The following is a 22,712-nucleotide window of genomic DNA, read 5'->3' on the forward strand; positions in this document are numbered from 1 at the left end:
TTATAAATGAAACATTTAAATTTTAAATTTTAAAAGTAAGGTACATTTTTAAGTTACGCACATCATTACATTTCATCAAATTGTTGAGTTTGCAATTTGTACGTGACAAATTCTTATTACTTTCTTTTTTAGCATTTGCATGAGTGATATATATGTACATAACTATTGCTATTTGAATTACTAGTCAATTTAAAAATGACTGAAAACTAGTATTGTAACACTATTGATAGTGCACAAATTTTCAACAAAATGTAACGTTAGAGAAATTGACAATAAAATAACAAAATTTGCAGTCGATTGAAGTAATTAATGCTTGTAAGATTAATTTTTATAAACTACGGACCTGAAATCAAATAGCGTTGAAAGTTTGATATGTATCCACTAAATTATCAAGAATTCCCATCAATCTTTTCGAATAATTTTGTTGCTTTGTTTTATCATATTTTATCAAAACATAATATATATATATATATATATATATATATATATATATTTTGTTGATGTGTATAACAGTATATGGTGATCACAAAACACCGTTTCAAAATAACTTCAATCAAATATGTTAATCCTATTTTCAACAACACTTTCCTTTTTTTGAAAATTAAACAAAAATTATATAATGTTAATAATAGTAATAATTAATAAACTGGAGAGATTAACCAAAAATAAGGAGAGAGACTATTTTAAAGAAACAAATTGGATTCGATGGCTTCGCTCACAATATGCATAGCCTTAGGTTTCGCGCAAAACGGTAACAAAATCCTCAACTCCCAAGCGAAATTATCGTTAATCAGTAGATATATAAACCCCTCTCCTCCCCACTTTCAAATCAAACCTTCACATTTCTAAGCAGTTCTACACATTCATTCAAAGAACTGCATTTTCCTTCAATAACCTTTCAAAAAAAAAAAAAAAAAAACAACAACAACAACAAAAACAAAAAATGGCACGCCAATTTGTTGTCTTTGCTTTGGTCCTCTTCGCCGTCATCGGCTTCGCCTGCGCTGCTTCACCTGCCGAAGCTCCCAAGGGTTCTGCTGATAGCGCTGGTGCTGGAGCTACATTGGCTCCCGCCGCCGATAACGCGATTGGAAACACCGAGGGGGCTGATGCTCCCGCGGGCAGCAACGAAGTGGTCGAAGCCCCTGTCGGCGGACCTGGTTCTGCAGCAGCTGGATTCGTTCCTGCTCCAGCTCCCAGTGGTGCCTCTGCCCTCAAATTCTCCGCGGTTGCTGCCGTTGCCGCGGTTGCCGGATTTTTCTTCTTCTAGATTAAAGTGGACGACAGATTTGCACTTGATTCGCGTGCTTTCATGTTTTCAATGATTTGCAATTGTTTGTCCAATGGAAATTCGAATAAAGAAAATGAAAATAAGTGAGGGTTATTAAAATTATTTAACACTCTTTTTCTCTTTTGTTCTTACTTTTTCCCTCCTTCATAACCACCAATTGGATTCGATTCATCAATAAAATTAAACCTCTAAGATTATTTTGGCTTTAAAACAATCAATTGTATTGAACGACTGCATATTTAATTTCAATTATAGCAAAATTCCAATAATAAAGCGTTTTTAAAGGTTGTGAGTTTGGTGATTGTTCTATTAGAGTGATTTTGAAACCAGTAAATGATTAGATATGATTGTTCTAATAGAATAAATATTAAATATGATATGTACATATTTTATGGTCTGTTTCTTATGTTGTTATGGCATACAAATATAGTAAACATTAGAAATGAATGATGAGTTGAATTGGAACTGAGGGTTTTAGAATAGAATTGGCACATATATATATGTGTGTATGAGAGTAGAGTAGGAGTAGGCCTCCTTTTAAATGTTAGATAGCTAACCTATCTGGGCTTTTGTTGCTAACTGCAGTGTGCTCCAAAATGTAATGTACTATTAATTAACGTTAGCATGGGTAAACCTGATCCCAACATAATAATAATAATAATAATAATAATAATAATAATAATAATAATAATAATAATAGTAATAATGCAGTGAGTTCAGAAGTAACTCGTAAAATTTGAGTAAGGCAAAATGCAGCAACAACAGACGCAGCAGAGCATAGGCTATAACATATAGGATTTGATTGTATGTGTGTAAGAGATGAGTTTTGGGTATGAGTCTGCCTCAGTCCCTTCTGTTTCACGCACTCCCAGTCGACTCATTATTATTTATAAATTATATCATGGTTGCAACTAGGCAGCAGCTAAGCCTAGCATGCATGAGCTTGCATGCATGGGTAATCTCAATTCTCATTCCATTTATAATAATTCTTTCACGGTACCCACGATATTCTTTCTTTTAATACTTTTTTTTTTTTTTTTTAAATTGTGATATGAAATCGTCTAATCACATGTTTGTGGGATTCCAAAGGAAAAAATGGATACCTATACATCAACCAAATAGATTTTCTATGTACATATTTTGTTTGAAATGAAAGGGCTCTACGAATTCTACAAGGGTACGTAGTTGCAGTAATGTAAAAAAAACATTACTGAAATTAGGCCTAAAAGTTGTATATATTTGATAAGTATTGTATGCAGAAGACAAACTTTTTTAAGTATATGCAATGCACATTTATATTTTTAGTATATTACTACCACGATATGTTTTTTTCTTTTTTTTTTTTTTTTTTTTTTTTGCACATGTAATGCACAATGTTTTATCCTTTGAAGTTCGTTTCTTATCAATTTTTACTCTTTTTTTTTTTTTCAATTTTATTTTTACCATGATGATGTTTTTGGATTTTTGAAAATTTTGTGTAGGCTTTTAAAAGAAAATTGTTCGGGGAGTTCGCGATCACACAATTTATATAAATATAACTTTTCTTAGAACCAACTTATTTTGACATTGTTATCAATATTATTATTGTCATTATTCTAATTATTAAAAACAAAATAAGGAGGGCGTAAAAAGAAAATCAATAAGTAATTACGTGTAAAATAATATAATAGCTTAATTAAACAACTCCTAAAAAACGGAGAAAGTTTAAGGGAATGTATAGTGAGCCTTTTTTCTCTTTTCTATTGGAAGTTGCCCACGGAAGTTGCAGAGAGCCAACAAGTGAATCCAAGGATTGCTCAAGAAAAAACAAGAAGATCAAATCGAAAAACATCCGTCCAAAAGAAAGAAGAAGTCATATTCTTGTGTTTTTTTTTTTTTTTTTTTTTTTTAATCTTAAACCAGTCGTGAGTTAACAAAATGCTCCACTGCCTTGAGATCATGAGAACCACACATAACCACAAGCTTGATGTTAGACAAAAATTGTAAGCTTGGACGAATTTAAGAGAGGTGGGACGACCGATGACGAATTTAAAAGAGAGGTTTTGTAAGCAGCCATGGATTGTATTGGCATGGCAGGCAGGCGGAATATAATTTGATCAGTTCTATAAGATCGATTGTTTATAAATAATGTTGGTTTGAAGTGGGACACAGTGATAATTAAATATTAAAATTGTCGTATAGTTGTAAGTTGGGCATGAAGATCCTGAAAACAGGGTGTGGGTGGAGAACAAAAGTAACGTAGCTTTTTAGAGAGAGAGAGAGAGATAGAGTACGTGGCCCATCATCTAATTAATAATTCTCGTTCATAGTGTTAATGGGGAACACAAATACAGACACACCATCCTAAATTGCTACCCACCTTTCCTTTTTATATTTTTCCTCATTTACCTCCTTAATTGCATTCTAATTAACCCAAATCAATATTACTTTTTTTTTTCTCCTTTGATATTATAATGCTTGATGACAATTGTTTTTTTCTTTTAAATTACCTTCCATTGTCAGAGAATAATTGGCTGTTGGAACTATTGATGATCGAATAATCACCTAATTTGCCTAAAATTAACCATACTTTATGATATTTCTAATTTTAGACACGAGACCGCATACATACTCTGAAAAAGATGCATAATTGTGTTTAGTTGTGAACATAGGAATAGTTTTATAACTAACTGGTGTCTTTTTCATTAAAATATATATGTGAATTGACATCTTGGTTATGTTCATATATACATGGAAATATACTACACATTATTCTTAATCGATTGCAATGATTAATTCAACTCCAATGCAAGAAAATGTGTGTGAGCTAATGCATCTCAATTGATATATGACTGTCAATTTATCATATGAAACTATTGACAAATCTTACCTCTTTTATTGATAATAAAACCAACTAAGACCTAATTTTCCAAACAAAAGGACAAAATTCTTAAAGTCAAACTAACGTTGGGAAATTGACCGCTCGATAGTACTAGAAAATCAAGAAAATACACTATAACAACTTTTCCTAGCAAGAATGTGCCCAATTCTCTTCCAATTCATCTATAGATGGAATGGAAGAAAAGGACCAAGCCAGACGATTCCTTTTTGTGTTGATTCTTTTAAAAAAATTTATTTTCAATTTATGAGTGAGGAGTTTTTATATTATATTTTCTTAAACTACGAGTGAGTGTATTTTGATGGTGGAAAATTAGTTTTGAGGTATTTAATTTTTTTTTAGAGTTTATAAAGCGTTTTCTTTTGATTGTTTATCTAAAAAATAACACTTACTTTTTTACCTTTTTTTTTTTTATATATATATATAAATTTGTTTGGTTGAGAGTGCACTACCCGTAAATTTAACAATATAATATATATATATATATATATATATATATAAGTAATAAAATATATTGTTTACATAAAAATGTTGATAAAAGAAAAGAATACAGAAAAGCAGTTAAGATTTATTTGGTAACTATTTTATTTTTCCTTTTAAAGATAAAATATATCTTTGCTCAATTTATGTACTTTTAAAAATAAAATATCCGAACTATTTGAAAACATATATGAATATTTGTAAAATATAATAGGGTATGGATGCGTCTATATTTCACATTCTCAAACTAAAGGATTACAAGGAACAGGGTGCAAAAAACAAAACAATAAACAAAGGGTGAAAGGAGTGTGATACGTTGGGAAGTCCATCCAAATTCCAATTCCAACTTGGGACAGAGGAGAGACAGATAGAGTGAGGATCCACAAAAAGGAAAAGAGAAAAGAGAAAAGAGAAAAGAGAAAATAAAGTAATGGAAGGAAGGGAGAGAGATGAGATTGAGGGAGAGGAATTAGAGGTAGGCTATACCTGTCTGTCCCCTTTCAGTAGCAATGCAATGCAATGCCCATAGCTGCCCTTCCCCCTATACATTCCTAGGGCTATGCACCCCCAACCTTTCTCACTCAACTCAATACCCCTTTTACATTTCTCTTTTCCTCACCTCTATACTATATTTGCTTAAACAATACAGTTCTTTCTCTCTCTCTCTCTCTCTCTCTCCTTTCCCATTAAGATTTAGCCACTCATTTCATTAATAAACGTCAATATAAATATTTAATTTTTTTCTTTATACAATATAAATATATTTAATAATAGTATGATATTTGTTCTTCCATTATTAAAAATATTTGAAATGAATGAACTACAAGAAGTAGTATTGTGTATTCTCCCTGTAGCTAGTTGTTGTAAAGGGTTGATTTTTGTATCACTACTTGGTCTTAAAAAACGGGAATAAGAGTAATTTTTGTTAATACCGTAAATAGTAAAAAGAGAAGGGGTAAATAATAAACATATAGAAAAGAACAATTAAGTAAACAAAACAAGAAGAAGGTGCCTTGAAAGTTGAAGAGAAAAGGGAAGAAAAACGAGGAGTCGGACAAAGGAAATAAATGTACGAAGAAAAAGAAGAAAGAAAAAGGAAAAACAAAGCAATAAGGGAAAAAGAAACAAAAAAATATATAAACGGAAATAAAAAGAAAGAGGAAAGAAAAATAAAAAGGGAATACATAGAAGTCAAGTCGTAACTATTCTATTATTTATTTTATTTTATTTTATTTTATTTTTATTTACGATTTTCTCTTCCGCTTCGGCAAACGCGCGACGGAGATACGTGGCGCTTCTACCTTTTTGTCCCTTTCCTTGCCCTTCCCAAACATTCGTACGGTCCTTTTTTCTTTTTCTTTTTCTTTTTTTTTCTCCATACCTTGCAAGGGTATTTGTGTAATTTTCCCTCAGGTCACTTTCATTCCATATCGCTCTCTTTTAGCAACCCTTCTGCTTCTTCAAAACGGATGTATGTGCTGAAACAGCAAACAGCCAAACCAAACCCTTCTCCTTCTTCTTCTTCTTCTTCTTCTTCTTCTTCTTCTTATTATTATTATTATTATTATTTTGTTCATCGGAATTATCTAGGGTTTATTCTTTTCTCCGGAGATAAACTTTTCGTTGGAAAACGACTTGTCTGACCGCAGGTTTTATCTGCCGGGTTGTGCAGCCGGCGTTCGTTATAAGCCATTAATTCGGTCATGGGAGAAACTGGTGTAATCCGCCTTCAGAAAAGTTTGGACCCGGCTGCCCGAGAGTTTAGACCCGCATACTTCACTAACCTGGCCACTTTGGTCGGGCCGCCGGTTCGCCATGTTTACTATTCGTTCGCCGCTCCGTTTCCACCGTCGATTAATGAACTGCAAGTGGAACCGTTTCGCAATTCGGTTTTAACGTGTTCTCCTAATTTTCCGATTAATTTTAATCCAGCGATTGTTAATCCAGTGGAGGATATTGCGGTGCCGGAGGTTCATCCTCTGTCGTCGTCTCCGACTCGGTCGCTGTTACTGAGTGCGGTACCGAGTGATGTGAGCGAGTCGGTTGTGCGAAGGGATTTGGAATGCTTTGGGGATGTTAGAGGGGTTCAGATGGAGAGAATCAGGGATGGAATCGTGTCTGTGCATTATTACGATTTGAGGCATGCAGAAAAGGCCTTTCGTGAGATGAGGAGCCAATATTTGATGCGTCAAAAACAAGTTCGTAATCAACATTCTAGGTTTTTGCAGAACAATTTCGACACACCGCCGCGGTTGGCTCGTGCCCTAATCGGTGGCTGTGCTGTGTGGGCTGAATTTGTTATTCCGACGAGTAACGCCGCCTTACCGGATGGGAAAAACCAGGGCACGATCATTGTTCTCAACATGGATTTGGGTGTCTCCGCTTCTACCCTCAAGGAAATCTTCGAGCGTTTTGGTAATTTTCTTTCTCGTTTGGGTGGGGACGGTTGTGGGGCTCATGTTATTAAATCCGATGCCAACTCTTTCTCTACTTTATGGTCTCTGTCAGATGCCTTTTGATGATTATACAGTAATTCTTTTGTTGTTTTTTTTTTTTTTTTGTGTGAGGAGGGAGGGGGTCTTTTTGTTTTTTTCTTTTCCTGCTTCGCTTTTCTGATTCCTTTTTCTTTGGAGCAAGGCCCTGTAAAGGACATTAGGGAGACGCCATTGAAGAAGCATCAACGGTTCGTTGAGTTTTTTGATGTCAGAGATGCCGCGATGGCTGTTGAAGAGATGAACGGTAAGGAAATTCATGGCAAACCTGTCGTCGTTGAGTTCAGCCGTCCCGGTGGAAATGGCCGGAAATTATTCAACCCTATGATCGCCTCCAGAAAATTAGGCGCTAGACAACACCAGCAGCCTCATCCGGATCGGCCTTGGAAGCTATCTGGTCGTTTCAACGACCCCCCACATCGCTCATTCTATTCGGAAGCTCAATTTTCCCCCAAGAAGGTGCAATGTATGAATGCCCGGAGATTAACTTATGCGGATACACTGGTGGATAAGTTACAGCCATTGAATTGCAGTGGAAATATAGTAAATGGAATTGAAAGAAGAGGTTCCGTTGGCACTTGGAGGAGGATGAATTCGAAGAAGATCATCAATAGGAAATCGGCAACCAGCTCAAAACAAGAAGTATCTCCTCAACCTAGGATTAGTATTAGGTTGAGGAAAAATAGTTTCTTGAGGAAATCTGACCCATGTTTCTTAATAAGCGAAAACACCATGGAAGCAGAAGCATCGGACTGCAGAGATTCCAGAACCACGGTTATGATTAAGAACATACCCAACAAGTACAAGTGAGTTTTCTTTTTCCATTTTTTATGTACGTTTCTATTTTTAAGAAACGAGCACAAGAATTTCCTATTTCGTTTATTTTTGAAAAACGTCTTCTTCAAACTTAGTCAAACTCTAGGGACCAAAAAAAACATCAAACTCTAGGGACCAAAAAAAACACGTTTCCATTTTGAAGCAAACGACAGAAGTATTTCTGAACTGGTCTAAAAGTTATATTTCTTCCAAGAAATTATAAATGTAAGTCATGGACTAATGGAAATAAACATAAAATTGGCAGTCTGAAGTTATTGTTGAAGACTCTGGACAAGCACTGCATGGAATGCAACGAGGAGATAACCAACGATGGCAAAGGCCTGCCTTTGTCCTCCTATGATTTCGTATATCTTCCAATTGACTTCATGTGATTATCTTTCTTTCTTCATTTGTCATTTTTTGGTCTGTCTTTCATAGACTATATCTTTATATAATAATTAATGACAATTTCTTGTTTCTTTTGATTTTCCTCTTTCAAACTGCAGCAATAAATGCAACGTTGGATATGGGTTTGTGAATATGACCTCCCCCCAAGGAGCCTGGAGACTGTACAAAGCTTTCCATCTTCAAGCCTGGCAAGTCTTCAACTCCAGGAAGATCTGCCAAGTTACCTACGCTAGACTTCAGGTGAGTGCTGGGTGGGTGGGTGGGTGGGTAATAGGTATATGATTCGTTTGCCCCATTAATTTATCAAAGTTATCAATCTTATAAAAACTGTTTTGGTTTTTGTGTTTATAGGGGTTAGAGGCACTCAAGGAACATTTTAAGAACTCTAAATTTCCGAGCGAAATGGACGAGTATGAGTTGCCGGTGGTGTTTTCGCCTCCTCGCGATGGTATACAACTAACAGAGCCGCTCACCGTCGCCGGTAACGTTCATGCTGGTGGTGCACATACATCAACAGGTGAGATTTGCGGCGATGAAGATCAGCTGGGTGATGGCACCGCCCCGGATCAATCGTTGGAGCTTGTGCCGTATGGCGGTGGTGATAATGGTGATGAGGAAGGAGACAGCAAGAGATCAGAAGATGGGTAATCAACACACCGCCGCACCAAACTGTACAAAAAATCAGAAACAGAAATCAAAATGATGATGGGTTAGCGTTGGAGCTTGGGAGCAGTCTTTATGTCGTCATACAAGGGCTCATCTCAGATCACCCACCTTGTTTAACTGACTATCTATCACTTCCTAACTCTCTCTCTCTCATGGGGGTTTCTTTGATATTCTATGCTCTATTTCAGCTTTCCCAGGTGAGGCTTTGTTCATATCTCGATGGTGGTCTAGGAGGTCGTGTAGGTGGAACTGTCCATGTCCTTTTTTTTTTTTTTTTTTTTTTTTTTTTGTGGGTCCTTAAAATATAATGTTTTCTAATATGTTTAATTAATTTTGTTTTTTTTTTAAAGTATGGTGGCATTACAAAACATCTTTTTCATTCTATCTTATTTATTCATATTATAATCGACAACGAATGGAAAAGGAGGCAGGCAAACTTGGGAAGACGTAGCAAGACTGTATTGTTTTGTGTGTTAATAATATTAGGCGAGGAAGACTTAGATGATCTAATTGAGATATCATCCATTTTAGAAGACGTTTCAATACGTTTTCATTTTCTTATCTCGGTATTTACTGTTCATCATATCAATACTATATTTTTGCTTTTTAAGTTTTAGGTAGTGTTGAACCAGTAAGGTTACAATTGTTTTGGTTCGACTTTGCTCTCGGTTTTTTTCTTCTTCTTCTTCTTGTTTTTTTTGCAATGCTAGGAACTAATTATCAAGTACAAATGAAAACTATTTTTTGGATAATTATCCTTACGCCCAATAATATTCCTATAGTTTTATAAAATACCTACATCATTTACAGACAAAAATGGGTGATGGTTGAGATCATCCAATTATTATTCATTGGAACTGGACTGGTTGAGATCACCTAATTATTAGCCATGAAAACTCCCACGAACAAAACATCTTAAACAATAATCTACGTCCAGAAGTATTAAAAGTTATAACCCCACGAGAAGAACTTATATACATATTTAGGAACAATAAATGTGGTTAAATTGGATAAGGAGTACTATGGAGCAGACCAGAAGTTGTGTCAACTTCAACCACAGCCATTGTGAATGTGTTTATGGGGTTTTGAGTTATGGATAATAAACAATCTTAACATACAAATGCTACCCATACTTTATGATTAGACAAACTTACAAACATTTCATTTAAATAATATCATAATTTTATTTTATATAAAAATACAGTCATGATAAGTAATTAGTTTATCGTTAGTTCTTTTTTATTATATAACGTTCCTAAATGCGATCATAATAGTTAATCTGTTAAAAAAATAATAACAAAATCGACTTGCTTTATACATTATTATATGTTTGGTTATTATTTTAAAAAAATAAATAATTTATAAAATATTAAAAAATAACCAAAATGTATCGAGAAGATTTCAATGGATTTTGCCGATGAGTTTGTCATTTTGTTATTTTTGAAAATAGCCTAATAAACTTACTTGGTTTTATAAAATAAAATATTAACTTGACTCATCTACTTAGTTTAGGGTTTTGGTTTAGATCTTTAAACGGTTAGTTCGGCTTCGTATTATAAATTAATTATTTTCTTCAAAATCTATATTAAATTTGTTTTTTTTTAATAAATATTAATGTTGATATCAAGGTGCTTAATGCTGGGGTTATAGAATTTGTTAGGTCATATTTAGCAGTTGAAATTATTATCCATTGCTATTATTAATTACATTACTGTTATTATTTATTTGTGATGAGATCTTTTCATGCTTATCCAATCCAAATCTAACCTTTTCATTTTTCTTTAAAATAAACTTTTTTTTTATACTACTTAAATTTTATTTTTAAAAGCTTAGTTAAATTATATTTTCTTAAAAAAATTTATCGTTGATTTTTTGAATGAGCGAGATCTCTTTTTTAAATATTTGGTATGGATTTTGTTGAAAGTAAATAATAAATATACATTCAAAAATAATTACCAATAATTTTTTAAAAAACTTTATAAATAATTGGTTTAAATAGTTATTATTTTATATAATATAGTCATGGTAGACAAACTTGTAATTGATTTTTGTATAATGTTGTTCCTAAAATTGTGTGATTTATACATAGCGTATTATATAGTCATGAATATAAACATGTTTAAAGATTGAATATTCAATAGTTTTACTTTATAGTAATATATGAAATAGATATTGATCCGTATTTTAATGATTAATTATATAAGTGTTTATGTATGTATAAATAATAATTTATTTCTTACATTTTCAAAAAAAAAAAAAAGTTTTAATATAAATAATTAGATATTAATGTATGTTTTGACTTTTACTTTTCATTTTTTTTTATATGGAATTGATTGATATAATAATTTGTTTTGTGATGGTGAAATATTGTTTTGTATTGTGATATAATTTGTTTTTCAAATAGTAGATGCATGGAAAAACACTTCAAAATGTGGTTGTTGAGGATTAAAGCTGTCTAAGTTTCTATGCTAAAATTAAATTACAAATTAATTATTATTTTGTAAAAGAAGGATAATTAACTTGAAAATTTTAATCATTTAGTACTTTTAAATAATAGAATTAGTAAGTAGGGTTTTTTAATGATTTAATACCAATATTTTTGCTGCCAAGATAAAAATAGTGTATAGAGAAAAAAAGTAAAGCGATATAATATTGTAAATATATAACCATAATATTGGGAACTGAACGAATGAAACAAAAGTATTTTAGTTAAAGTGTAATGAGACAATAAATACTAAATTCTTATTTTAGCAATTCATTAAATTAAACATAATAATAAAAGGGATCTCAATGCTTCTAAATCCCATTTTTCTAACTGTCTAGAAATCTTGTAAATATAGTTTGGAGCTTAAAACTTGATGGGATAAGAAGCTTCCATGGCTATTCCACACAGACCTTCTGGCTGCTCCACTCCTCGCTTCATCCTTACGTAACCATCTTCTCCCCATCCAACTCCCCACGAGTTTCGCACGATCCAATAATCTGTTCCGTCTTCCGTCGTTCCGTACCCAATCGCCACCACTCCGTGATTCAGCTCCGTTCCGCAGTATCCATCGAATACTCCCTGAAATTTTTTTAACATTTTTTTTCTTCCTGATTAGTAGTAGCAATGGCTGAAGCTATTGTTGATTATATTTGTAGGCATAGAAGAGATGATACAAGTTTACAATGATTCGATGGATTGGTGGAGTGAACTAGTAACTTGCCTGCCAATAAAATTGGAAATCTCTTCCTGCGGCGTCGATGGCGACAGAGACTGGTTGATTTGCGACGGCTTGCATCAAAGCATCCTCGTTTTCCGGTACGCTTTCGTATCCATCAATTTTAACTATCGGTGAAGATATCTGCTTATAAAAAACAGATCATATATGCTTTAGTTTGACAATTTCTGGAAGGATGAACGAAAGATATTTTAGTTTTGATTTGGTTCACGAATGATAAAACTTACTCTGGATGAGCGACAGAGTCCTCTTGATCCATGGTAGGGATAGCTGTTCTCAGTGGCGATTCCACCATTTCGCTTTATGAAATCGAAAGCTATTTCCATGAATCCTCCGTTACAACCTTTGTTCCTGTAATTGCAATCGAGCAGCTCTTGCTCTGATAGAGATAATAGCTGGTTGGTTTTGATTTTGTTGATTGCTTCAACTGCAGCCACACTTGAAAACGCCCAACAGCTACCTGCAGATATATTTTCGAAATCATTCATTATTTGGAAGCATTAGGATTTCAATTTCATAATCTTATTGAGACAACACTCAAAACTCTTCAATGTTGTTTTTAGTACTCTCTCTTCTTTCCCCCTCCAACAATATACAAAGCCAAAATTACGAATTAGAAAGTATACCACATGTTCCTTGCTCTTTGATTGCATTGACAGCTCCTCTTTCTCTCCAATCAACGGATGATGGAAGATCTGTATCCTGCTCATACATGAATCCACCGGCTCCTCTTCTTCTTCCGTGTAACTTTCTGAAGTGGCTAATATTAGAGCGAGCATAGAAGTTCACAAACTCGTAATTCGACATATCTGCGAACTTGTTCAGATTTAGCTTGTATGGTTTGTTCATTTGGTTCACTGTGAACACATGGTTCACATTCTCTTTAAACACGCTGAAACGTTTATGCTTCTCCTTTAGGTTCCTTGAAATCGTGTGATGGTTACCCCATCTCTCATATAACTGCCATAGACTTTCCTCTGTTGCCAACTCCTTCTCATCGAATTCAAAGCTTTCAGCCAATCCTGAAACTAGAACAATCAAAAGAAGAGGAACAAGAAGAAATTTGCCAATGGCCATAGTGATTTAGAAAAAGTAGTTCAATGGGGTATGGGTAATATGATGGATAAGCAAGGTGATGCTTGAGTTGATTTGGCGATGTATGTCTTAGTGGTTTATATAGACATTGTGTTGGTGCACGAATTTGAACTGGAGCAATTTGCACCCAACCAAACCAACTTGATCACCTTTTTCTGTTAGTAATGATATGGTGATACAGTTTTCTTGAATTTAGCGCTAGAATTTGATTAGCATTTATCACATTCAATTGTTATGTATAAGGTGATGGGTGTTTATTATTGTGCCAATTCGCCTTATTTGATGTAGTATGAAATGCTAGGTACAATTAGTATATTTTAGTGGGTAAATTGAAATTAATTAGTGTCTCATATTTGTAGTTTGGGTGTAATTATTTGTTTATTTTACTGGTGGTAATAGAGCTTTTTCAATATCATTATTATTATTATTATTATTTGGTTGGCCGTGGATTTGGCCTAATCTCAAATCTGATGCAATCAACTTATCTCATAAAACTAAATCAATAGAATATCATATTTGACAATGAGTGAAAGATTTGAATATACATTCGTGGTGGTGATGGGTTTGAGATGATTGGGAGTGAAGCAACTTTGATTTTCAAACAGTTCAAACTTTTAGCCAGAAATTGTGGAAAGGTGACTCTGATGGTTGTATATCTTCAAAATGGGAACTTTGCATTGGGAATTGGGTAGCATCGTTTTTAATATAAATATGTTAAAATAACATTTTTGTTTCCATACTTTGAAATTTTAAACTACAATTTAAAAAAAAAAAATTGAATTTTTAGTATTTTCAAATAAATAACCTTGTACTAACTATGTCTAAAATTTAATTATTCAATGATAATAAAATATAGTATGTGAATATCTTTTCAAAAATTTTAGTAGAAGTACTTATATAGGCAACTTTTTTAAAAAATGATAGAAATTAAATTTAAAATTTATCGAAAGTAAAAAGATTAAAGTAGAAGCAAAACTAAGACGTAAGAAACGAAGCATGGAATCCATATGGAATAAGGGAAGGTGGTTGGTTTGGTTAATGTTCATAGTTCTGTTTAATGTGTTATGCATAGGAAACATTAAGTCATATTCCCATCCCGATGTTATGAAAGCAGTGTGGAATTGGATAATGAATCCTCCTTCAATTGTGAATTCTTATTAATGCAAAACAGAAATCTTTTCAGAAAACGGCGAAATAGATGAATCACTGCCTTTTGCAATAACCCAATTTCTCTTAATTCCATTTGTCTAGTTGCATCAATTTTCGTCATACTTCTTTTCAAATTTAGATACATATGCTGCAGTTTTAATTCTCTAATAACTTGTTACTTCAAATAATTTTTTTGAAAATTTCTTGTATACGTTCAGTGAATTATAAATCATACAACAAAATCAAAGAGAAAAGTAGCAGGAGAGCTAACCTTATTTTATTATTATTCTTATTTTCAAATTGTTGAAATTTATGAAGGTTGACGAATGATTAAAGCAAAGTCTCATCTCCTTTACGAAACACACACTCAAGGTCTAACTCAAATATGAGAAAACACAATCAAGTTTTTCCCAAATCTAGTTCGATTTTGGAAAGCATTTTAATATTAATAATGATAGAAATTGTGATATAAACCTTAAAATTGGAATGCTAAGATACTGTTTAACGTTTTTTTTTTTTTAATTTTTGAGTATAGAAAACAACAATTATTTTTCGAAACCTTAGAAATGGGTTCCTCAAACATGTTCAACATTTGATCGGCGTCCCTACATAGGGAGAGTTACATTTGAACTCAAAAAGAAAAAAAGAGTTAAATGTGATGAATTATTAATCAATTAAATGAATGAAAAGAAAATCCCTAAATAACTAAATACAAGTCCGATGCACGTCAGGAATCTCTACTATCAGAGAAATAAACTCTGGCTAAATTCAGATGAGCTCAATCGATGTTGTGCTAACTGCTAGTAATGATTCGATTGGGAAGAAAATAGAAGAGAAGATCGATAGATGGGAAATAATAATTACTCTTTTACATATCCATTGTATTAGAACACACCTTACTAGTCAACAAACACACATTTAACGCTAGTCTAAGCGTAACTTACCAATTCAGTGGATAGAAAGTAAAATATAATTTCAAAAGCAATGATTCAACTTTCATGTAAAAAATGCGGACCTAAAAATTTATAATACATTTCAAAGATTTAAAAATCTTTAGGATGCGTTTGATTTAATTTTTCAAAATTAAAAAATCTAAAGTGGTTGACGATCCTTCTGAGTTTATTTTAAATAAAAATAACTTTGTTTAAATTCATTTCTTTTTGCCAGTCTAAATAAAAATAAACTTTTCATTTGTTTTGCATTTAGAAAAATGCTCAACTTCTCTCCAAAGTGCAAAGATCCAAGTCTTCACTACCACCGGCCGGACAGCAGCCAGTATTTGACTTCATCTTTCGTCCTCCATATTGTAACGAGAACGAACAACAATCTGGGAGGACATACCATCCATTTAAAGGGCATGGTCAATTAGTTCCTCCTGTATATTTGCACCAACGAATTTCAAAATGACAAAGATATAAGAGCTGAGGCTGAACGATTAGGACTCAAAAATTTGTAAAAGTTACATCGAGCGGAAAGAAATATTAATTAGGAAGAGAAAGGATTACAGAAGTTTGAAACGAGACAATTTATTTTGATGCTATGTTAACCACCTATCAACCAAAAAACTTAAGTCGACGAGTTACCTTCAACACAACAGGTACAATTACTATGGCCTGCTTCTAAATCCATCACAAGAGAGACAACTATTAAGGTTTTTGCATATAGAACCCACCATATAACATTCAAGTAGGATTATATGAAGGCTTTGATGACACAACCCTCTAGGGCAAGCAACAACTGATATGCAATAAACATCTAGAGATTAACAAACTAGGTAGTTATTCTCAAATCTTAGTCATTAACAGAACCGAGCAAACATCTTACAGATAGGAGCTGTGAGGACGTCTTGAGGATGTCTTGTTCTAATAACCACAGCAGACTAGGAAGCTTGAACTCAACCTAGAAATAATCAATCTTGTAGAGTTGTTGGTGATCATTTTTCAATAGGAGGCCAAATAATTTCAACTTCATAAGGATAATGTTTTTCTGAAGCCAATCTACTTGAAAAGATACGAAGAAACAAGAAACTAACATCGAACATGGATCGATAAAACAGGAACTGATCCAATGTCAAATACATAACAGAAAAACTTTGCATGAATTTCAACACAACCGGGTCAAAATAAGCACGCAGCATCAGCATTCTTTTATCTCAGTAAGTAACTAAAAAGGAGCACAAGATTGAAAAGATGAAAATTTTCAGGTTAATAAAGATGCAGATGCAATTTTTCTGCAAGGAAGCAAATGGAGAAAACTCAACAAAAACAACCTTTAGGTAGCTGCATTCGTATCTGTTCTTGAGCTAGAACAGGAAATTGATGACTCCTGAACCCCATGGGGTCTGAGCATATGAATTCGAGATAGAGCAAACAGTTTCTCATAGCAAAGACAAGGTACGAACACAACATTGAGTCAAGTTTTAACAAACTGAATCGTGAGGCAAATTCAATTATTCAAAAAGAAAAGCTCCAAATTGAAATGAGCATTGTTTACCATTTGACAACCACAACAATTGCAGAAATGAGTAATCAACCATTTATAAGTCCCCCAAGTATCATTGTTCAAGAACAGACAAACGATACTTATAATAAAATGTCAATCTAAACTTATCGATTCAAAACCGGTAGCAGCAACAGAAGGGCACCGGGTGAAGAAAAGAGAAGAGTTAAGCAAGAGAGTCGTTCTGTTTCGCTTGTTGCAGTAGCTCTTCTCTAACTCTTCTGATCTCTGCTTCCTTTTCCAATCTCTCTTTCTGAAACAGCAAAGTGGAACACAGAGATGCCTTATAAACAATTACAATTCACATACAAAAATTTACATAAGATATGGCATTCAAAGCTAAAGAAATCAATGAATAAGCTGGGAAAAGGTTTCCACCTAGGGTTTTCCTTTTTCCTACTCGTTATGGAGAAGTAGCGCCATGGATTGAAGAAAAAAAGCAAAGAAAAGTATGATAGAATCAGAGACATGGAAGGAGGGAAATTGAAATAGAACCTTTTCGTCTTGACGGAGAGCGATCCAAACATGGAGTTTATCCATTGACTGCCAGAAAACGAAAGCACCCAAGGACATTGCAAAGAAGGTCGCTACTCTCACCATCTTCTTGAGAAGCTCGACTGTTGTAGAGATTGTAATTGGGCAAAATGATCGATAGAAAAAACCCGATGAAAAAACTGAGGAGGAGAAGAAGGGCAGGTGAAGAACGGAGTTGGAAATGGTGGTTCGATGAGAAGAGATCTCTCCTCGAGCAATAATCTGATGCTATGAAACCACAAGAGCTAAACTTGCAACCCGCTTTCCATACGCCAAAATTAAAAGTTTAGTAAAATAGAAAACGTTCCATCAACAAATCGCCCCTATAGCTCAGCGGTAGAGCGTCAGTCTTGTAAACTGAAGGTCTGTAGTTCGATCCTGCATGGGGGCATACATATTATTTTTTCAATTTTTTTTTTACCATTTCTCTAAAATTATATCTTTTCGTAATAAAGAATTTGTTATTATATTTTTTTCTTTTGGGATGGTGGAATGAATTGGGCTGGACCCGGAATTGATGTTAGGAAAGCAAGAAAGCCCAAAATTTAAGCAAAGTTCGTTAAACTCGAAGATGGTCTTTGATTGCCTATAAATGAAGCACCTAAACCCTAAACCACGAACGCTCTCCGCGGCCGCACTGCTTGTTTCATTTCTTCTTCTTTCTTCATCTTCCTGTTTTTTTTTTTTTTTTTTTTTTTTTTTTTTTTTTTTTTTTATATGTATTTTGGTTTTTGCTTGCATTACAACGTAAATTTTATTTGTTTTGATATCGCCTTCGATAGGCGTTGCGTTCATCGGTGTGGTTTTAGATCCAGATGGACGCGTCAACGGAGGCGTAAACTAACTGCAACTCTTCAAACCTAATCGTCTTCGTTTCAATCGGAGGCAAGGTACGAGTCGTTTTGTGACTCGTGGCTTTACTGGTTTGACGTTGTGCCATTTGATTTTGTTTTCAAAAATCAAGGGATTATCTTCTACTCCATCCTGAAATTATTTAATAAGGTTGTTGCTTCTTACTGGTGAACTCTCTCAGATTTTAATGATGGATGTTCATGTTTCCGAAGCATAAATTGATTTGAAATCTGCCAGTATTAAACAGCTCCGTGTAAATTTATCTTGCACTCAGCTACCTGTCTCCTGGTACATTCGTTTTACACGTTCGTTTTAAAGATGTGATTTAAACGTTGTTTTTCATCGAACCTGAGAAAAATCTCGTTTGAAAAATATCTACTATTTTTTTAACCGAATTATTTTTTTAAGCTAATTTATCTTGTTTGAAAAAGATAATTGCTATCCTTTCATTCTATATTTGTCAAAACTGATCGAAGAATCGAATTTGAGTAGAAGACTTCAATTTGTTGTACTCTGAATTAAGATCGTCAAATTTTCGTTGTGTGAATAAATGACAGAGGCCTGCACGTGGTTGCTAAAGGGTTGTTCATTGCTGGCTTTGTAATTGAACAATCACTTCTCAATCTCCATTGGAATGCCAATTCGATTTTCGCAACAATTTTTATAAACTGAAATTGATCGAATTGAGTACGTCGAAGCCCAGAAGACTAACAAACCCAAACCGAGATTCCAAGCTTTATGATTTAAGTTGGAAAATGGAAAATTGATTTGATTAATATAATTTAAAAATTACAAATTTAAATATGATTGATTTAGGGAGGGAATTTCATTGAATAAAAAAAAAAGGTAAAAGAAGATGTCTGTTGGAGGAATCTGACGATAAACCGTTGATAAGTGGTCTTTTTTCCGATACAACGGCCATTTTAATATAAGCGGAACACAATCGAAGTAATTGAGAAAAGTGTGCATTGGCAAGATAAGTGTTATCTATTGTAAAGCACTATTTATCATTTGTGTTCGCCTTATCCTAATGTAAGCTTTTCAAAGAAGAAAAGGATATACTGCAAAGTAAGGAAGGAGACGATGAAAAGGAAAGTAGTTCATAAAAGCTGATTCTTAATGTTAAATTTGGTGAAGGAGAAAAATACTTAAAATACTAATTTGGTAAGTGACTAAATCAAGTAATAATTTTGATTATCACCCAGTAGAGAGAGGGAGAAATATTCCATGAAATTTTCTTTAAAATGAAGAGGGAAATGTTCAAAATTACCATTGTGAAAGATACAAATATGTAAGTAGTAAGACAAGAAATTACAAAACAAACTTCACTTCCATGCATCCATGGAATTACAACTTTTATTTCACAAGAAAAGACCACGCTGCAAACAACTAACAAACTCACACTCATTACTAAAAGGAAACTCTCGGCAATGTCTCATAAGTTTAAAGGAAAGTTGTGTGAACTTTTAGTCGTTGCAACAGCGATACATGATGAATTTTTCCATGGCACTACCACATTCTGAACAAACCACCTTCTCTGGAATGGTGCCATTGGAAGAAGGAAGAATCAGACGGTTGCAATGCTCCGGAGTGTGGATATCTTGGAGGTCTTTGCTCATAGCAGGAATAAAACCTTCTTCCTGTACATGCACCTTCCAACGCTCTTCATAACCGTCCACCACATTGGTTATGGTCTCAGCTTTCGCACGAAGGATGTCGGTTGAGCCTTTGCAGAACAAGGCCCATCCTTGGTCGCCGCTGTCAAAACTCAACATCGTCATCGTCTCTTGCATTACGGGGTCGTCTTCAATTGTGTTTCCCCTTTGTGTTTTTGAATACCACATGCTTTCTAGCCTCACCCAGAAGAACCAAATCAGGGTTGGATCTACAAGTGTGTGGATCACTTTATCTGCTAAGATTGCAGCTATGTTCTTCTTTATTTTCTCCCCCGGGTTGCTCTTTCCCACGTACAGTATCTCCAAATTTATCCCAGCATCCTTAGCTACTCCTAATGCCTTTGCACTGAAGCCTCTTATCCATGCCAAATCTTCCCCTCCAAGTATGCAAATGTATTTCCCTGTTTCCATCTGAAAATTCACCACATTACAGAACGAGAGTGAGTTAAATGAGAATATCAATCAACTTTGGAAAAGTGGGCGGAGGTTGAGGTTTATTATACCCATTGGAAGATGAGGGGTTCGACTGAATCGACTAAGAGCTCTAGTCGCCAAGTTTCTTCTTTCCAAAGTGATTCCTCTCGAGCGCTGGTGAAAGGGTAGGCCAAACTTCCCCAAATCCAGAGCATATGGACGGCGTTGGTATTAACCACTTTGCCTTGAGGGTCCAGAACCACCAATAAAGGTTTTTTGATGAAGTTCCATACTTGTCTTACATACTTAATGACGGCGGATTCGATTAGTGAAGGATGTGCAACTGAGTACCACGGCATCAACCCCAACAATGCCTCGAATTTCACCTGTTTCTCTTCTGTCCATGGGGGCTCCACAATTGGCATCCACACAACCTCGTAATCGCTTTCTGTTCTTGTTTTGTTCTGTCTCGATTCTCTGTAGATTTGGTCGAGCATTGAAAGCTCCACTATGGACAGGTCCAGGTCAGAGATGAGAAGTAGCACATTTTTCTTTCTCAGCACTTCGAGAGTAGCCTGTGAAGTGATTAAAAAAAATGCTCAAGTAGTGTTTGATAGAGGGTACTTGAAGAATTGTATCGAAACCGACATAGAATATATGGGAAGTTTCGAAACTGTTACATTCTCTCTCATTGTATTTTGTGTAGGAAGGAGAAAGTGCTGACCTTTTCTTTGCTTAAACCATCGACTAGGGGTGGCTTATCATCCTTGGAGTAAATCAAAGCCCTCAGAATCTTGTTGTTGTCAATGTGGGGTATCTCAAAAAGGCGGACCAGGTTCATATATGCTTCGTGATGCATCTTCTCATCTGTATGAACACAAACAGGAAAAAATAGTGTCTCAACTGCCTGCTTATATTGAAGCTTAGAGAGCAACAGAAGACTCACTTATGTAATGATGACAAGCAAGAAGCAGTTGTTCGAGGTGCTTCCGGATATTGTCGATCTTATGGGCCAAACTAGATAGCTCCCATGTCTCAGATGCTGACGCCAAATACCTGATTGAAACGATGCAGAGAAAATTTTTTAAGAATGGTCAACTAGTTAAGTAAGTTAGATTATCAAAAGTGGGAGAGAGTAGCATACTCATGACCAACTCCAATAAGGCCCGCATTCTGTGCAGCGCAGGCAACGATGCTTCTGATTGTCCAATAAATAGCTGTTGGAATAAGAGTGGTTGCACTCTTCATTTCAGGCGTGTCTGGAGTAATATAATGGGGAGGAAGCATCTTGAAGTCGACGATACACTTCGCCACATCCACGAGTGACTTGATGAGTTTGTCGAGGGCTTCAAATTTTTGCTTCACAATGTCGACTCTCTCAAATATTTCCGGAAGTTTTTTGAGGAGCGAGATGTCTTTGGCAAGTAAGTCGGTTGAGGACTGTTGAACCAATAGCCAAAACTCTCCATAGTTTATAGCAAATGCAGCCAAGGCCAGCACCACCTTAGCATCCCATGGCCAACTTGATAACAAATTGAAGACTTCCATAGTCACGGTATGGGGATCCCCAGCTCCTGAACACTTGTACTGTATCTGTGATCATTCAAAACAAACAAAGAAAATGAATCCCTGAAAAGACATGGACCTTTTGTATACCCAAAAGAAAGAAAAACCTCTAAACTACACAACCTCATTAGAAACTCTATTGATAGTGAATGACACAAAATCCAGCAAGTCTAGTAAGTCTGTTGGGCTTGGGGATTTGTCTTCGATTGCCTCCAGCTGAGCTCGAGTTGCTCCCTGGAAACAAAATCAACCAATGAGCCAAGTTTACACGAAAAGTTTGAATATCCTTTTAAAATAAAGAGTGATTTCGTATGATTTGAAGTGAGAAAACACTTTGTTAAAAACACATGTATATGCCTGGTGAGTATTGAGTTTAGCTCGAAGGAAAATTTGTTCAACAAGGCTGAGCAAAGGGGTGACAGGAAACTCAAGTGGTTCTTCAGAATGAGTGGCCAAAACTTGCTTTGTCAAGGCATTTTCGTCGCCTCCTGCGAAAAGCTGGCGGTCTGGTTTGATGAGACTCAACTTACGTGGTGCTGAAATAGCCATGGATTTCTTTTTTTCTTTTCTTTTCTTTTTAATAGGGAAGATAAGAGTGGAGAGTGAGCAGAAAGGAGGAAAGTTGGGTTATATTCTGATTAATGGTGATTTTGGTTTTGAGTTGAAGCCCTTATA

The 22,712-nt window shown here is 34.7% G+C and overlaps 5 protein-coding genes and 2 non-coding genes across 8 annotated transcripts; 4 read left to right on the plus strand and 3 right to left on the minus strand.

Moving 5' to 3' along the window:
• The first annotated feature begins 943 nt into the window (after positions 1–943).
• Positions 944–1,270, plus strand: LOC107990709 (classical arabinogalactan protein 11-like). Its single transcript, XM_017044462.2, has one exon. It carries the CDS (start codon positions 944–946, stop codon positions 1,268–1,270), a length of 327 nt encoding a protein of 108 aa, XP_016899951.2.
• A 4,971-nt stretch (positions 1,271–6,241) lies between these two features.
• On the plus strand, positions 6,242–9,545 carry LOC103487732 (protein terminal ear1 homolog). Its single transcript, XM_008446169.2, has 5 exons — positions 6,242–7,064; positions 7,287–7,947; positions 8,223–8,345; positions 8,464–8,605; positions 8,717–9,545. The coding sequence occupies exons 1-5, from the start codon at positions 6,353–6,355 to the stop codon at positions 9,011–9,013; spliced, it is 1,935 nt and encodes a 644-aa protein (XP_008444391.2). The 5' UTR covers positions 6,242–6,352; the 3' UTR covers positions 9,014–9,545.
• Positions 9,546–11,713: 2,168 nt separating this feature from the next.
• Positions 11,714–13,383, minus strand: LOC103487731 (vignain-like). Of its 2 annotated transcripts, none has more exons than XM_008446168.3 (4): positions 12,879–13,383; positions 12,480–12,712; positions 12,238–12,375; positions 11,714–12,095 (listed from the first exon to the last, which is right to left on the minus strand). In XM_008446168.3, exons 1-4 carry the CDS (start codon positions 13,327–13,329, stop codon positions 11,880–11,882), a joined length of 1,038 nt encoding a protein of 345 aa, XP_008444390.2. In that variant the 5' UTR covers positions 13,330–13,383; the 3' UTR covers positions 11,714–11,879. The 2 variants fall into 2 exon arrangements, with proteins under 2 accessions (XP_008444390.2, XP_050938424.1); XM_051082467.1 differs by having other exon boundaries at positions 11,714–12,091; positions 12,234–12,375.
• Positions 13,384–16,913: 3,530 nt separating this feature from the next.
• LOC103487730 (uncharacterized) lies at positions 16,914–17,748 on the minus strand. The gene is made up of 2 exons (XM_017044445.2): positions 17,491–17,748; positions 16,914–17,248 (listed from the first exon to the last, which is right to left on the minus strand). The coding sequence occupies exons 1-2, from the start codon at positions 17,593–17,595 to the stop codon at positions 17,162–17,164; spliced, it is 192 nt and encodes a 63-aa protein (XP_016899934.2). The 5' UTR covers positions 17,596–17,748; the 3' UTR covers positions 16,914–17,161.
• Positions 17,749–17,848: 100 nt separating this feature from the next.
• On the plus strand, positions 17,849–17,920 carry TRNAT-UGU (transfer RNA threonine (anticodon UGU)). The gene has a single exon. It is a non-coding gene; the product is annotated as a tRNA-Thr (tRNA).
• A 614-nt stretch (positions 17,921–18,534) lies between these two features.
• On the plus strand, positions 18,535–18,677 carry LOC127148753 (small nucleolar RNA snoR137). Its single transcript, XR_007819831.1, has one exon. It is a non-coding gene; the product is annotated as a small nucleolar RNA snoR137 (small nucleolar RNA).
• Positions 18,678–19,602: 925 nt separating this feature from the next.
• On the minus strand, positions 19,603–22,712 carry LOC103487729 (protein SIEVE ELEMENT OCCLUSION B). The gene is made up of 7 exons (XM_008446167.3): positions 22,395–22,712; positions 22,161–22,271; positions 21,616–22,064; positions 21,418–21,527; positions 21,196–21,338; positions 20,561–21,046; positions 19,603–20,468 (listed from the first exon to the last, which is right to left on the minus strand). Exons 1-7 carry the CDS (start codon positions 22,584–22,586, stop codon positions 19,848–19,850), a joined length of 2,112 nt encoding a protein of 703 aa, XP_008444389.1. The 5' UTR covers positions 22,587–22,712; the 3' UTR covers positions 19,603–19,847.

The sequence above is a fragment of the Cucumis melo genome, chromosome 3 (assembly GCF_025177605.1).
Source record: "Cucumis melo cultivar AY chromosome 3, USDA_Cmelo_AY_1.0, whole genome shotgun sequence".
NCBI classification, from domain to species: domain Eukaryota; kingdom Viridiplantae; phylum Streptophyta; class Magnoliopsida; order Cucurbitales; family Cucurbitaceae; genus Cucumis; species Cucumis melo.

What these genes read in the sequence shown, in the direction of transcription:
- LOC103487729 (XM_008446167.3), bottom strand. Translation starts at nt 22,586, where the DNA reads ATGGCTATTTCAGCACCACGTAAGTTGAGTCTCATCAAACCAGACCGC. An exon ending in CTAAACTCAATACTCACCAG is followed by an intron (nt 22,272 to 22,394) that starts GCATATACATGT and finishes TTTTGTTTCCAG; the next exon opens with GGAGCAACTCGAGCTCAGCT. An exon ending in TGCTTGTCATCATTACATAA is followed by an intron (nt 21,339 to 21,417) that starts GTGAGTCTTCTG and finishes GTGTTCATACAG; the next exon opens with ATGAGAAGATGCATCACGAA.
- LOC103487730 (XM_017044445.2), bottom strand. Translation starts at nt 17,595, where the DNA reads ATGGTGAGAGTAGCGACCTTCTTTGCAATGTCCTTGGGTGCTTTCGTT. An exon ending in CTCTCCGTCAAGACGAAAAG is followed by an intron (nt 17,249 to 17,490) that starts GTTCTATTTCAA and finishes TTGCTGTTTCAG; the next exon opens with AAAGAGAGATTGGAAAAGGA.
- LOC103487731 (XM_008446168.3), bottom strand. Translation starts at nt 13,329, where the DNA reads ATGGCCATTGGCAAATTTCTTCTTGTTCCTCTTCTTTTGATTGTTCTA. An exon ending in GACTCTGTCGCTCATCCAGA is followed by an intron (nt 12,376 to 12,479) that starts GTAAGTTTTATC and finishes TTTTATAAGCAG; the next exon opens with ATATCTTCACCGATAGTTAA. An exon ending in ATTTCCAATTTTATTGGCAG is followed by an intron (nt 12,096 to 12,237) that starts GCAAGTTACTAG and finishes AAAAAATTTCAG; the next exon opens with GGAGTATTCGATGGATACTG.
- LOC107990709 (XM_017044462.2), top strand. Translation starts at nt 944, where the DNA reads ATGGCACGCCAATTTGTTGTCTTTGCTTTGGTCCTCTTCGCCGTCATC.
- LOC103487732 (XM_008446169.2), top strand. Translation starts at nt 6,353, where the DNA reads ATGGGAGAAACTGGTGTAATCCGCCTTCAGAAAAGTTTGGACCCGGCT. An exon ending in GGAAATCTTCGAGCGTTTTG is followed by an intron (nt 7,065 to 7,286) that starts GTAATTTTCTTT and finishes CTTTGGAGCAAG; the next exon opens with GCCCTGTAAAGGACATTAGG. An exon ending in TATCTTCCAATTGACTTCAT is followed by an intron (nt 8,346 to 8,463) that starts GTGATTATCTTT and finishes TTCAAACTGCAG; the next exon opens with CAATAAATGCAACGTTGGAT.